The sequence below is a fragment of the Pipistrellus hanaki genome, assembly GCF_964339955.1.
Source record: "Pipistrellus hanaki genome assembly, chromosome: 8".
Classification (NCBI taxonomy): domain Eukaryota; kingdom Metazoa; phylum Chordata; class Mammalia; order Chiroptera; family Vespertilionidae; genus Pipistrellus; species Pipistrellus hanaki.
Window position 1 is genome coordinate 67,240,924 of NC_140510.1, and position 13,008 is coordinate 67,253,931.

The window sequence follows — 13,008 nt, forward strand, 5'->3', positions numbered from 1 at the left end:
TTTTAGCACTCAGAGCCTGGCACTCGTGAGGCGCTGAGTTTTGTCACTCTGCCGCTGTTAAGAGGAGGCCATCGTGTGGCACAGGGTGGCACTATCGGAGGGAGGTAGGTGGCCCTTCCCACTGGAGACTCTGAGTCCTTCGAGGGTGGAACTGAGACAGTCCCATGGGAAACACCCCAGGCTGAGAGGACACGGTCCCAAATACACCCCTCTGTTTTCCTCCAGCTCCTCCTTTACTTGCTATTCATTAATAGCCTTGGCCAAGCATCCTCTCGGTGCCAGGCACTGGCCGCCGAGCCTTTACACTGAAATTTCTCTGCTTTTCTAATGAGAATGAGAATGGTGGCAAAAACAGTAGCAATAATCATAAGACATGACACGGACTGACCACTTGCTATTTGCCTGGCCCGGCTCTAAGTGTTTTATATGTACTTGCTGATCTAATTCTCTAACAAACCAATTACAGATGAGGAAACTGAGGCACAGAGTGGCTCTGTAACCTGCCCACGATCAGTAAGTAGCAGGCTGTCTAGCAAGTTCCTAAGGAGCTACTGAGGCCCAGACTCAGCAAGATGGGTGCTGTATGGGCTCAAGGAAGGAGGTGACCTCGTAGCCTTCCTGGGCTCCCCTCCGCTAGACGCCTCCTCCCTGATGAGGCTCGAAAAGGAAGGCCCGAGGGCGAGCACAGCGGAGGGCACCGCGAGCAGAGAGGCACGTACACTGCATCATGCGCCGGTCATCGCTGCTCTGGATGCGGTGGCCGTTGTGGAACCAGCTGATGGTGGGGTAGGGCAGGCCGGTCACCTGGCACTCCAGCATGGCCTCCTTGGCCAGGCCCACCTCCAGGTCCTGCAGCGGCCGCAGGAAGTCGGGCATGGACAGCCGCTCCAGCTCGCCGTGCTCCGGCTCCTCGGGGATCGATGGCATCTTCTCCAGCTTCGAGCTGCAAGAATCACAAAGCTGCCCAGAGTCCCAGAGCTTTGCCTCCTGCCACGGGCAGGGCTGGGGCCCCACAGAGGCAGCCCTGGCAGCTCCGGGGCACCCGGCAAGTACCTGGGGCCCGTGGCAGCCGTCCGAGGCTCCTCCACGTAGAGCTGGGCCGAGCAGTGGGCCTGGCCGTGGGTGTTGGTGGCGCTGACTGCGTAGAGCCCCTCGTCCTCGCTGCCCACGTGGGCGATGTGCAGCGAGTGCAGCCCCCCGTCCTGCCGCAGACGCAAGTTCTCGCTCTCCTCCACGGCGCGGCCTGGGGGAGGGAGGCGGGATGCGCGGCAGACTCAGAGAGGGGTCCTGCTCTCTGGCCCCTGGGGAGTCCCCCCAACATCTGCAGGGTGGAGGGCCATACCAAAATGAGTCCAGGTCACGGAGGGGGGCGGGGTGCCACTGATCTTGCAGTCGAAGCGGGCCGTGCGGCCTTCCAGCACCTCCAGATCCTCCAGCAGCCGCGTGAACAAGGGCGCCAGCGAGGGCCGCACCGTCAGCCGGGCGCTGCAGGTCAGCTCGTCTGCAGGAGGGACGGGCACTGGGGCAACAAAGGCCACGGAACCCCAGGCACCCCAACCCACAGGCCCCCTGCCTGGGCCAGGAGCTGGAACCCAGCAAGGTCCCTCGGCACCAGAAGAGGCACTGGGCCTTCTCAGGAAGGTGGAGGTCGGCAAGGGTGGCAGAGGCTGCTATGGTGGCTAGGGATACGATGGGTGTCCAGGGCCCCAGCCCAGCTCTCCCATCCTCAGCTCAACCTGCCCACCCAGGATGATGCTCAGCTCAGCAATAAGAGGCCTAGAAGGCAAGCCCGTTTCCTCCCCTGCACCCCCTCTCCCTCCCCTTGGAATTCTCCTCTGCACCTGGGTTGTGCCCATACGTCCCCCCAGCACCCCAGACATAAAGCACATGCCCCTCTGCCCCCCTCCACTGCCCCACAGACAATCTTCTGGGGGAAGTGACAGCGCCTGGCACTGACCAAGGTCCCTCCCGTGTCACCTTAGGCGCTCATTACCACAACCTGGCGAGGCATGGTCTCCACTCCTCAGAGGAGGACGGGGACCAGGTCAGAGAAGTCATTCATAACACTAATGGCTGACATTTATTAGGTGGCACCCTTCGCCGGGCGCTGTGCTTTGTTCTTTGCGTTCATTATCTCATTAATCCTGCCGATGCCCGAGCTCGGCATTATCATGATCCCTTTTTTTTACAGATGAACAGTCTGAGCTCAGAGAGATGAAGCGACTTGTCCAAAGTCAGGTGGCTGCTGTGCAGACAGGGCAGGAACTGGAACCCACATCCAGGTTTGCCTGCCACGCCTCCGCAGACGGGCTCCTACAGGAACAGCCGCTGGCACTGACACGGGAGGCCCTTCCTGCCAGGTGCTGCTCTAGGTGCTGCCCCACGTGCATTTACTGAGGCAGGTGTATTGCACCCTCTCCCACCCACCCCTCTTCCCCCAGAAGACAGACTCCATCTCATTCTGCAACCAACTCCTTCCCTCCAGGCCCCTCCCTCCAGCCCTTGGGGGCCCAAGGCAGCCCCGGGGCCCAAGTGAGCAGTTACCTTTGGCCGTGCTGAGCTTGCAGGTGTAGACGCCACTATCGTCCTCATGCACGGAGGTGAGCAGCAGCTTGCATTTCCGACCATCGAAATGCATCTTGCATTTGAGCAGCGCGGGCTGCAGCAGGCGGCCACGGCACAGCCAGTCCACCTCCACGTCCGCAGGACCCGCCACCAGGCACTCAAACAGCGCCATTTCCCCGGCCCCCACGTCCACGTCCTGCAGGGGGGCCAGCACGGCCAGGGACCGGCTCTCGGGGTGTGCTGGGGGAGCGGCCACAGGGAGCAGGCACACATGGAGCGGAGACACGGGGGGAGGGAGACACACACGCACACAGAGAGAGACAGACAGACACACACAGAGAGAGAGATGCATTTTGTTCCTTCGGAGACAGAGGGAAAGCCCACGCTCCCGGCTGGCCAGGACCGCGAGGTCGTCTCGGGCCTGGCTTCAGGACAGCGACCCCAGCTGGGCCAGGGAGGGGGAACTCGGGAAGCGGCAGGAATCAAGGACAGCGAAACTGAGGGCCATGTAGGGGCAGAGACGGCGGCGGAAAAAAAATTATCACACAGCACACCAGCTGGGTACAAACTGGACTTTATTTGAACTAAGAAACAGGTACTTCTGAACATCTCCACACCCTCTACAGGAGGTTCTCCTTCCGTGTCAAGCCTGGCTAACTCCCTCACTCCTGGGCAGAGCCTCCCGGACTCTGACAGTGATAGAGGGAGCCCCAAGTAGGCCCTACACCTGCCCACAGCCGGGACTCAGCCAGGCCTCATCAGCGCCGGGCCGGGGCCTCTGGCTTCTGGCCTCTTGTGAGTAGTGCCGTACCATGAAAACCCGTTTCTGGAATGGTCAGTGCTCTGCCCCCACTTCATGAGCTCCTTGTCAACAGCCCTGACTCCTCTGGGCGCTCCACCTTGCAGGTGCTGTGCCCTGTCTCCCCCCCTCCGCTTTAGCCCATGCCAGCTTGGAGGCATCCTTTCCTGACTGTCACAGACACACAGACAGACAAACGGATAGACGGGCAGGGCCTGTAGCAGTGGCAGCACATGCACTCACTGGGTGCTCCCCTGCAGGGAGAGACGGGGAAGGGGTCTTGGTAGTCCTCATGGCCACCCCCTTCCTGGCACTCAGTCCGTGTGGGGGCTCCCCGCCAGCCCAGTCATATGTCCACTTGGGGAGGGAAGGGTCCACTGGGGCCCAGGACTACCCCCAGGACGTTGCACGGGGAAGGAAGGGGAGGGGAGGCTGGAACAGGGTCCAGGCCGGCAGGGTCTGTGGGCAGGAGGCAGTGAAACACAGCGAGGTCCGAGAGGTGCCTGAGACAGGGCGCAGCTCGGAGGGTAGCGGGGGGAGTGCAGTCGGCCCCCTGAGCTCACTCGCCTGTGTACAGACAAAAACCTCAGTCAGCAAGCGGCAGGTTAGTGCAGTACACGCGCACGCACACACACACACGCACACACGCACACGTACACACAAGCACGCACGCAGCCTGGCTAGGCCCCCAGCATAGACAGCTGCCTCTTCAACTGCCACGGTCAGCTCCCCCACGCGAAGCCCTGGGGTGGGGGCAGGCAGCCAGCCAGAGGCCGGGGCCCTGGGTTTTCTGGGCAGTAGAGGCCCTGGGCAACCAGGGAAGAGGCATTCACAGTTACCAGGAGCACCCCAAAACCTGAGAGATGTCGGGGAGAATTCTGGGTGAGAGAGAGAAGCACTGAGACATGGGTTAGCACAGAGAAGCAGGGCAGACCAGACCCTGAAGGGGCAGGCGCAGGCCAGAGAATGGGGCCAGGCTGTGGGATGGGGGTTGGCAGTGGATGTGGAAGAATTCAGAGACTGAGGAGGAGGCGACCCCAGGAACAGGAGGCACAGGGTCCGGTAACTGAGGCAGGCAGGGTCCTTTAGGGCAACCATGACTGTGAGGGCCTGGGCTCCGGCAGGGCCTGGAGATCCTGGGAGCTCTCACAGCTGGCCTCTGCCAGAAAGGGGGGGCGATGGCTGAGTGCAGAGCCTAGGAGGGGTTCTCAGCCCTGAACTGTCCACAGGGAAAGGGGAGGTGAAAGGAGAGGCAAATGGCCAGTCCTTGGGAAGAAAAGCACTGCCCCCCAAGGCAGCCTGGCTAGGGCCTACCATCCCCGATGCCTGAGAGGCCTTCTACCCTTAGGCCCAACTCTGAGACCCAGCCCTCTCCACACTTCACAGCTCTGCTCACCCTGGATCCCGGCGATGCTCCCTGCCCGTCACCCCAAGGGCCCCTCCGAACGGGTCCAATTATCAGACACTCCCCACTGCCACCCCAGCCACAACAGAGTCTGCACAGCAATGAGATGGGTAATAGGAGAGAGGGCAGTGGGTGTTGGGGGGCGGGGGCCTGGGAAGGGCAAGGTGACAAAGACGCAGAAGAGTGTAAGGAGAGAGTGGCTGGTGGCAGGAAGCAAGGTCTGCTGGCTGGCATCAGGGGCAGGTATGCCTGAGCACGGGGAAGGCAGTACTGGGTAGTAAGCTGACCGCTGGGCAAGTTGCCGTGTGGCCTGGGCAAGTCACTTGCCCTCTTTGGACCTCAGTTTCCTCAGCTACAACGTGAGCAGCTAAACGTGGGGCTCTCAGAGGCCCTTTCAGTTCTGGCATCCCATAACTAAGGCTATGTCAGCATTGGCGATGGGACAGGACTGGGGCAGGAATGAGGCTGGGGCCAGGTGGGAATGGGTCATGGGGAGTGGGATGTACTCACCTCGGACCTCCAGGCGGGCCTCGCACTGCCGAGCGCCATACTCGTTCACTGCTTTGCACGTGTAGAAGCCAGCGTCGCCCCGCTCGGCGGCCAGGATCCGCAGCCGGCACAGCCCTCCCTCTGCCTCCTCGGCGAAGCGCCGCTGGTCTGGGCGCACGGGCTGGCGGTTCCTCAGCCTGTCAGAGGGGCAAGAGCTCAGACCCAGGGCCCAGGGCCCTCACCTGCACACGAGGAAGTGGGGGCACAGAGCCGGGCTGGCCTCTCCTCCCTCTTCGTCATTTGTCCCCTCCCCAGATCTGTCCCACTGACCATGGGCCCCCCCGGGTCACAGACAGGTTTTTCACCCCGACTCCACCTCCCGCCTCCCCCAGGACCTCCCAGGTCATGTCTGCACACCTGGATCTCGCCTTTCTAGGAACTTAACTGCACTGAGAGTGGCGCCATGCTCTTCAGCTCTTAATAATTTCCTCGTGTCTTATTTTTATTTCTTTATAACGAACAGGTAGCTTTCCCACTTCCCAAAAGGGAAATAACTTACAATGTTAAGAAATCACACTGGGGACGAGACAATCAATTAAAGAAATGAAAGTAGAACCCAAACCAATAAAAACAAAAATCTGAGCCAACGCATGAAAGCTCCAGGCACCTGGGATGGGGCACCACCGATGAGGCCCGATTTTAACTCTGGACCCTGGCAGCTCAGAAACAAATGGTTTCACCTGGGCTCAGCACAGGGCTCGGCACAGGGCTCGGCACAGGGCTCAGCACGGGGCTCACTCGCACAGGGCTCGGCACGGGGCTCGGCACGGGGCTCGGCACGGGGCTCAGCACGGGGCTCACTCGCACAGGGCTCGGCACGGGGCTCACTCGCACAGGGCTGGGCTCAGAGAAGGCCTCTAAAGACCGTCTGAGGTCAGCGGGCCGGGGGCGGGCAGCCTCCCCGGGGAGTGAGACGGCTCTGGGCTGTTTAGCCCAGGTGAGCAAACCCCTCCTCCAGGAGGAAGCCCCCAGTGAGCCCTGCACCCAGGCCGGGACAGAGGCAGGGCAGGTTGGGGGAGTGGCACCGCTGTAGGTGGGACGCGGTCCCCTACAGATCCAGGGAAGTCCATAAAGGGCCCGGCCCCCTCTGCCCAGAGCCGGGTCTTGCAGGGCCAGGCCAGGAGCAGGGAGCTGGCAGGAGGTGGTTAGCTGCTACTCACCAGGAGACCACTGGCTTGGGCTCCCCCTGCACACGGATGCTCATGGTAACATCTTGGCCTTCTCTTACTGACTGGTCCATGAGGGAGACCTGCAGGGAACCCCAAAGTGTCAGGGCCCAGCTTCAGCTCCTGCGGGGTGGGGGGATCTGGGACAGAGGCTGGCTCTCAGTTAATGGGGTCGAGCTCCAGGCTGTGCTGAAACCCGGGGTGGCCCCAAGAACAAGAGGCCACGCGAAGGAATGGAGGGACTCGGGAGGCTCAGGCTGGGCTCCGTGATCTGACCTTGAAGGTGGGGGGCGCCTTGGAGCCAGCATCTGAGGAGCGGCGGTTCTGGCTGGGGCTGAGCTTCATGGTGACGGGTTGGGGCCAGGTCTCCCCAGGCTCCGGGAACTCCTCTGGGGGGCTCAGGTACTCCTCGTCAGAGGTGATGGGGCTGCTGAAAGGGGATGTGGACCCACCTGGAGGAGAGACGGAGGAGAGACTGTGGCACACAGGGGGATGCCAGGAGAGGACGGAGGGCAGAGAGACTGAGAGAGCCACATGGATCAGCCTGAGATCAAGGGCCCGACAATGTCTGGAAGGGGAGCCCAGGAGGTGAGGCGGTTCCCGCAGGCCAACCGAGCCCTGACCTCGCTTCCCGGGGCTTGCTTGCTATGTGACCTTGCCAGGTATTTCCTTCCCCGAGTCCCTGAATCCTGCCACAGACTCTCCTAATGCTGCTGATCCTCCTGAGCAGGGGAACCAGAGGAATGGCCTGGGGCCAGGGATTCAGGGAGCAGCGGGGCCGCTCCTGGGCCTTGTGGGAGACGTGGAATTCCCGGGAGCCCGCAACACACACATTCCTGGCACAGAATCGCAGGCTCCTGAAGCAGGCGGTTCATGTCTCTGGACCCCAGGGTGGCACAACTAGGACACCCGTATCTTGGGTGAGCTGGGCCTAGTGCAGAGGAACACACACCTCAGACGAACCCCGTCCTGACCTCAGTGCCAGGGCCAATGAGGTGGCACTGTCCAGCCCGCCCTTCCCCCTCTCCGTTCTCAGCTTCCTGCCCCAGATACCCCAGGAGCACCTGCTGGCCCCAGACCTAAAGCATGGGCCCCAAAACTCTCAGGAGATGGGAGAGCAGTGTTTGCGTCATCCACAGAGAAAGGCAGCTGGGGAAGGGGAGGGGGCACCAGTGTGTCTTTGGGGGAGGGGTGTCCCCAGGGCCCTGACGCCCTCCCCTGCTACTGGCCAGGGGCCCAGCTTCACTGAGCTGGCTCCTCGCCGACTGCCAAATACAGACATGAGTCTGCCGCAGCCCCCTGGCCCCTCCTCCTGGTTCCCCCAGCCCAAGTCCCTGTGGCCCGGCCCCCCACAGGGCTGCACCCCAACTCACCTGGAGACTCTGCCACACAGACCCCAGCCTGAGCCTGTCCCAAAGGCTCTGCCCTGGCACCAGGCCTTTCCGCTGCCTGCCCACTACCCACCCCACCAGGTTCCCCAGAGAGCAAGAGCCCGGCCTGCCCAGCCCCACTCACTCGCTGACCCTGCTGAGGCTCTGCACGAGGTCCTGGGGGAGGGGAAGGGGAAGGTGGGGGCTGGCCTGGTGGGGACAGGCTGGGTGGCAGGCAGGCAGCTGGCTGGAGAGGTGGTGCCTGCTGAGACCACAGGCAGCTCGGGCCTGGAGTGGAGGGGGAGGAGAGGGGAGGGGCAGAGTGCAGCCGGCTGTATTTAGCCTCCCTGCTCATTCCCAAGCAGCAGGATCTGCCTTTTCTCTCCTTACAGCTTCTGAACTCTGACAAGCACAAAGCCCCCTCAGCGGCGCCTCGATTCAAAGGCCTTGGTCCCCGGGGGAAGATGGGGGTGGCACTGCACGCAGCATCCAAGACGCTTACCCAGACCCACTCATCTCAACGCGTTCCACCAGAGGAGGTACTGAAGGCAAACAGCCGTTCTGAGGCCCCTTGCTCTGACCGAACCAACGAGATTCCCAACAGGCCTCAAATCCTACGAGCCAGGCCACGGCCTGTTTTCTCTGGTGCCGAGAATCAGAGACCTCGGCTCCCAGAGAAGCCCCTCTCCATCTGAGTGGGCCCAGAACCCCACCTCTGTCTCCCCGTCCTGCCAGGGCGGGTTTGGCCCAGCAGCCGCTACAGGCGCTGGGCCTGTGCCCAACACTCTTCCTACGGGCGCTACCAGTTGGCAGTTGTCCCTCTCCTCCTCAGCCCCACCAGGGCCAGCGGTCAGGAGACAGGGGCTGCTTCCCCCACCAGCCCCTCCCTACCAGCACCCATCTGTATTTGGGGTGAGGAAGGGGCTTGGAGACAGAACAGGAGAGGAAGGGAGCTGTTGAGAGGTCACATGTCCTTCTCCCTCCTCCTATCACCCCTGCCCAGGGCCACATTCCCAAGCTATGACCTGTGTTTCCCATCATTGCCAGTGAAGGGGGGTAGTGGTGGTGGTGGGGGGGGACTGGCAGAAGAGGGGGCTCACCATTCAGGCTGGCTGGCTTGAGGTGGGGGTGGGGAAGGAAGTCAGAATGGTCACTTGGTGAGTATCTGCTCGGGCCTTGCCATTAGCTTACGCTGAGATCACAGGCATGGCCCCTGAAGGCAGGCACCCCTCCCCTCTCTGGGTCCTGGTGACCTCTTGAGTCACCTCCAGGTTGGACAGCGCTGAGGCCACTGGCCCAGGGAGGGAGAGGAGAGATTAAAGCAGATGGGTCAGGTTTGCAGGGATCCTCAGAGCCCTCTGGTGGTGGCTAGGGGAACAGCACGTTGGGGAATTCAGTGGCCAAGCTAACCAGAGAGAAATCCTTCAAGCCCCTCAGAGAGGGGGCTGTCAGAGCAGCCTAGGCAGGAGGCTCAGGCTCCAGAGGGGCCAGAACGGGGCCTCTCTGAAACAAGGCCATGGCCCCCACCCCTTTGTACTCCCAAAACTTGTGGCCAAGGAGGCTGATCAGGGATCTCTGTCTCCAGGTCCCAGAGCCGCTACTGTTCCACACCCGGCTCTGGTACCACCCCTTTTCATTGCCCCCCCACACACACACACCCCAAAACCTTTGTAGCCAATCCCTACATCCCAGCTGTGCTCCACCCACAAGGCCAGCTCTCACTGTGGGAAACAATCATCCCAGCCAGGGAATGGGAAGCAGGTACCCCCCAAACCCAGGAAGCACAAATGCCCACCATGTAGGTGCTGCCCCTGCACACCCCACCACTGCAAAGCACACTGACTCTGCATGTGCCTGGCCTGTTCAACACTGCTCCCAGGTCAGTCAAGTACTGGCATTGGGGAGCCCACAAATTAGGGTTACCTACATGATAGGCCCTCTACCTCAGGGCTCCTCAGAATGGTCCTTGAATCACCCACAGCAGGACCTCCTGGGAGCCTGTTTAAACTATAAGTTCCTGGGCCTCACTCTGACCCCTTATTGAAACAGAGGTCAGGAAATTGCATTTTCAAAAGCACCTAGCTGATTCTTATGCACATGAAAGTTTAGGGACCTACACAATCCCCATGTGAGAAGGACGATAACCCTAAAAGGTGGTGTTACTCAGTCCCATCTCGCTCAGCCACCAAATTACAGCGCAGGGCTCAGAACCTCAGAGGTCTGGCTCCATAGCCCACGTGTTCCCACTATAGCAGTGGTGGGCAAACTCCTTAGTCAACAGAGCCAAATATCAACAGTACAATGATCAAAATTCCTTTTGAGAGCCAAATTTTTTAAACTTAAACTCCTTCTAACGCCACTTCTTCAAAATAGACTCGCCCAGGCCATGGTATTTTGTGGAAGAGCCACACGTAAGGGGCCAAAGAGCCGCATGTGGCTCGCGAGCCGCGGTTTGCCAACCACTGCACTATACCATCTGGCCTCCCACCTGCACAAGGTCCCTAACTCGAGGGCAGTGGTTCTCAAATTCACCATTCACCAGAATTACCCATAAAGCTCCTTAAGACACAGATTGCTGGAACCTGCCCTGCGTCTCTGATTCACAGGTCAGGGCTGGAGCCGATGATGTGCATCTCTAACACGTTGCCTAGGTGATGCTGATACTCCTGGTCTGGAGCTGACACTTTGAGGACCACTGCTCTATGGTCTCCTCTGTCCCCCGACCTCCACCCTTAGGCAGGTCCTCGTTACCCTTTGCAGATGTGTGTCTCAGCCAGCCTCTGTGTGTTATCCAGGTTGTTCCGGGGACTTGGAAAGTCCTGGGGATCTCTACCGACCACTGTCAGCTCACACCCAGACCTTGACTGTCCAGGAGAACCACCAGGTATGGCCGCACGGGCTAAGAGTAGCGAAAGCACAGCCATAACCTGAGGAGCCTTCTGGCTGATGGGATGACAAGCCAGGCACACACAGGACTATAAGAGCAAACAGGAATAAGGAAGGTGGCAAGAGAAGGCCGCAGGAGTGAAGAGGGTAGGACATTACGTTGGGCCCAGGGAAGAAGAGGGGACTTGCCAAAACTGGTTTGGCTCAGTGTATAGAGCGTCAGCCTGCAGACTGAAAGGCCCCATGTGCCTTGGTTGTGGGCGCATCCCCGGTGGGGGGTGTGCAGGAGGCAGCTGATTGATGTTTCTCTCGCATTGATGTTTCTAGCTCTCTATCCTTCTCTCTTCCTCTCCGTAAAAAATCAATAAAATATACATTTTTTAAAAAATAAAAAAAGAAGAGGGGACTGAAGGAAGGGGTGTATTAGATTGAAGAGTTAGTTCAGTTTAAGCAGGAAAAAAAAAAAAGCAATCCTGGAAAAGGAAACCAGGGGAGCAAATGTTCCGAGGCAGGAAGCGAGCGCAGAGAACTGCAGCTCAACCCCTCCGGCTACAGAATTAGGTAAAGAAGAGAGAAATGGGACGTGACCACGTTAGAGCAGGTCTCTCCCGCTGCCTCGGCTGCCTCCAGCCACCCGCAGCTCATCTGCAGGTGCAGAAGGCAGGAAGGCGGGAAGGCTGAGGCCAGCTTCCGGAGTGTGCCTTCGCCCTGAGGGCTAAGGGGGCCCTTTGAGGCATCTGCGGAAGGGAGTATGTGTTGGAGGCTCACAGTCTTGTACGTGGCCTGGCCACTCACAGGCCAGCACCGTCCACCAGCACCGTCCCAGTGGGTTTCTCCAGGGGCGATTTGTTTAAGTGCCCGCTGTGCTAATCTCACCATGAAAGGGAGGGAAAAGGAGGAGCTGTGCTGAGAATGTTTCAATTTGGGTTTAAAAATAGACAAGGAAGCAGAGAGCATTTCACATGGTCAGCCTGACCTAGGCGTGGACGTGGCTCAGTTCTAACATAAGGTTATTTAGGACTGCTGTTTAAGACTGCCCCATGTTAGATAAGCATTGGCACCTGCAGTAAATTAGACCCCCATTCCTCTGATAGGCTGTGTGTGATGACCCCCATTCTGAGGTAGCAGCCCTGGGGGGACACCTGTCGGGGCAGACCTGCTTCTGGGAGACAGAAAAGGGGAGGGAGGGCTTAGACTAGTCAAGAGACCACACTGCTTTCTTTCGATGCTGTCCAGGCCCCATCAAGGATGGGCCATGGGGCCATGTGGCATGTAAGGTCCCCTCGACAGGCAGCCACTGACTTCATAAGGAAGAATCTGCCGGGGCCAGGGCCAGGCCAGCAGAAGAAGGGGCAGACAGGAGCGCCATAATTTCCTTCCTTTCCTTTTATGTTCATGACCTCCCAACCACCTCTTTTCCGTTGTGAGAGCGCCATCATACAGATGGGACCAAATGAGCTTTGATAAGCCATTTCCCCTGGCCCAAAGGCCCTTGGCTGAATCTTCAGCTCTGCCGAGCCTCACAAATCTGACGGAGAAAGCAGCCCAGCGGTTATGATCCTTGCTGCTCAGATGAGGACATGGTGGCCAGCTAAAGCGAAGTGAAGAGGCCAAAGTCTCTGCTGGAAAATGCTAGAGCCTTAGGCTCAAATGTATGAGACCAGTGCTTGAGGGGAGGACTGACAGCAGCAGGACAGAGGCCTGGGTACATGAAGCCACCCATGGCCCCCTTCCTCCTGACCAGAGCCCTCAGTGGGATGAGCCAATTGTGTGCCACAGGGCATGCAGGGAAACAAAGCAGGACCACAGTCACAGGGATGGGGGGAGGTCAAGAAAGGAAATAAACCCAAGAACATCGGCAGTCTCTGCTCCTATCCCCACCCCATGAGCTCATGAGCACAATTCTACCTGAGCCCTGAACTTCTTGAGTAGAGGAAAGGGGACAGTGTGGTGCAGTGGTCAGGAGTGCAGACTTGGGACACACAAGGGCAGGGCTTCAAATCACCACCCAGCTTCCCACTGACCCTATGCTCCTATAGCTGAGCAAACAGGGCAACCACGAGCCACTGAGATGATGTAAATGTACATTAATGAAAATGAAATAAAAAAATTCGGCCCTTCCGTCACACTAACCACATTTCAAATGCTCAATACCCACATGTGGTTAGTGGCTATCATATTGGACTGTGCTCATATAGTAGTTCTGTCACAGAAATTTCTGTTGATCAGCACTACTCTAGAGCACTTTGCTAAAGCTTTCCAAGTCTC

The 13,008-nt window shown here is 59.3% G+C and overlaps 1 protein-coding gene across 9 annotated transcripts in view; it reads right to left on the bottom strand.

The window, feature by feature from the left end:
- Positions 1-13,008, bottom strand: part of SPEG (striated muscle enriched protein kinase) — a 56,621-nt gene that overhangs the window by 23,350 nt on the left and 20,263 nt on the right. For 7 of the 9 annotated variants that reach the window (XM_084893088.1, XM_084893087.1, XM_084893090.1 and 4 more), the window contains 7 exons: positions 6,761-6,936; positions 6,479-6,567; positions 5,280-5,455; positions 2,545-2,805; positions 1,343-1,501; positions 1,054-1,243; positions 720-943 (listed from right to left, as the gene is read on the bottom strand). In XM_084893088.1, the coding sequence (XP_084749214.1) occupies positions 720-943; positions 1,054-1,243; positions 1,343-1,501; positions 2,545-2,805; positions 5,280-5,455; positions 6,479-6,567; positions 6,761-6,936 (1,275 nt within the window). Of the gene's footprint in view, positions 1-719; positions 944-1,053; positions 1,244-1,342; positions 1,502-2,544; positions 2,806-3,121; positions 3,932-5,279; positions 5,456-6,478; positions 6,568-6,760; positions 6,937-7,857; positions 8,330-13,008 lie in introns of those variants that run through there. The other 2 variants (XM_084893094.1, XM_084893095.1) reach the window with 2 other exon arrangements.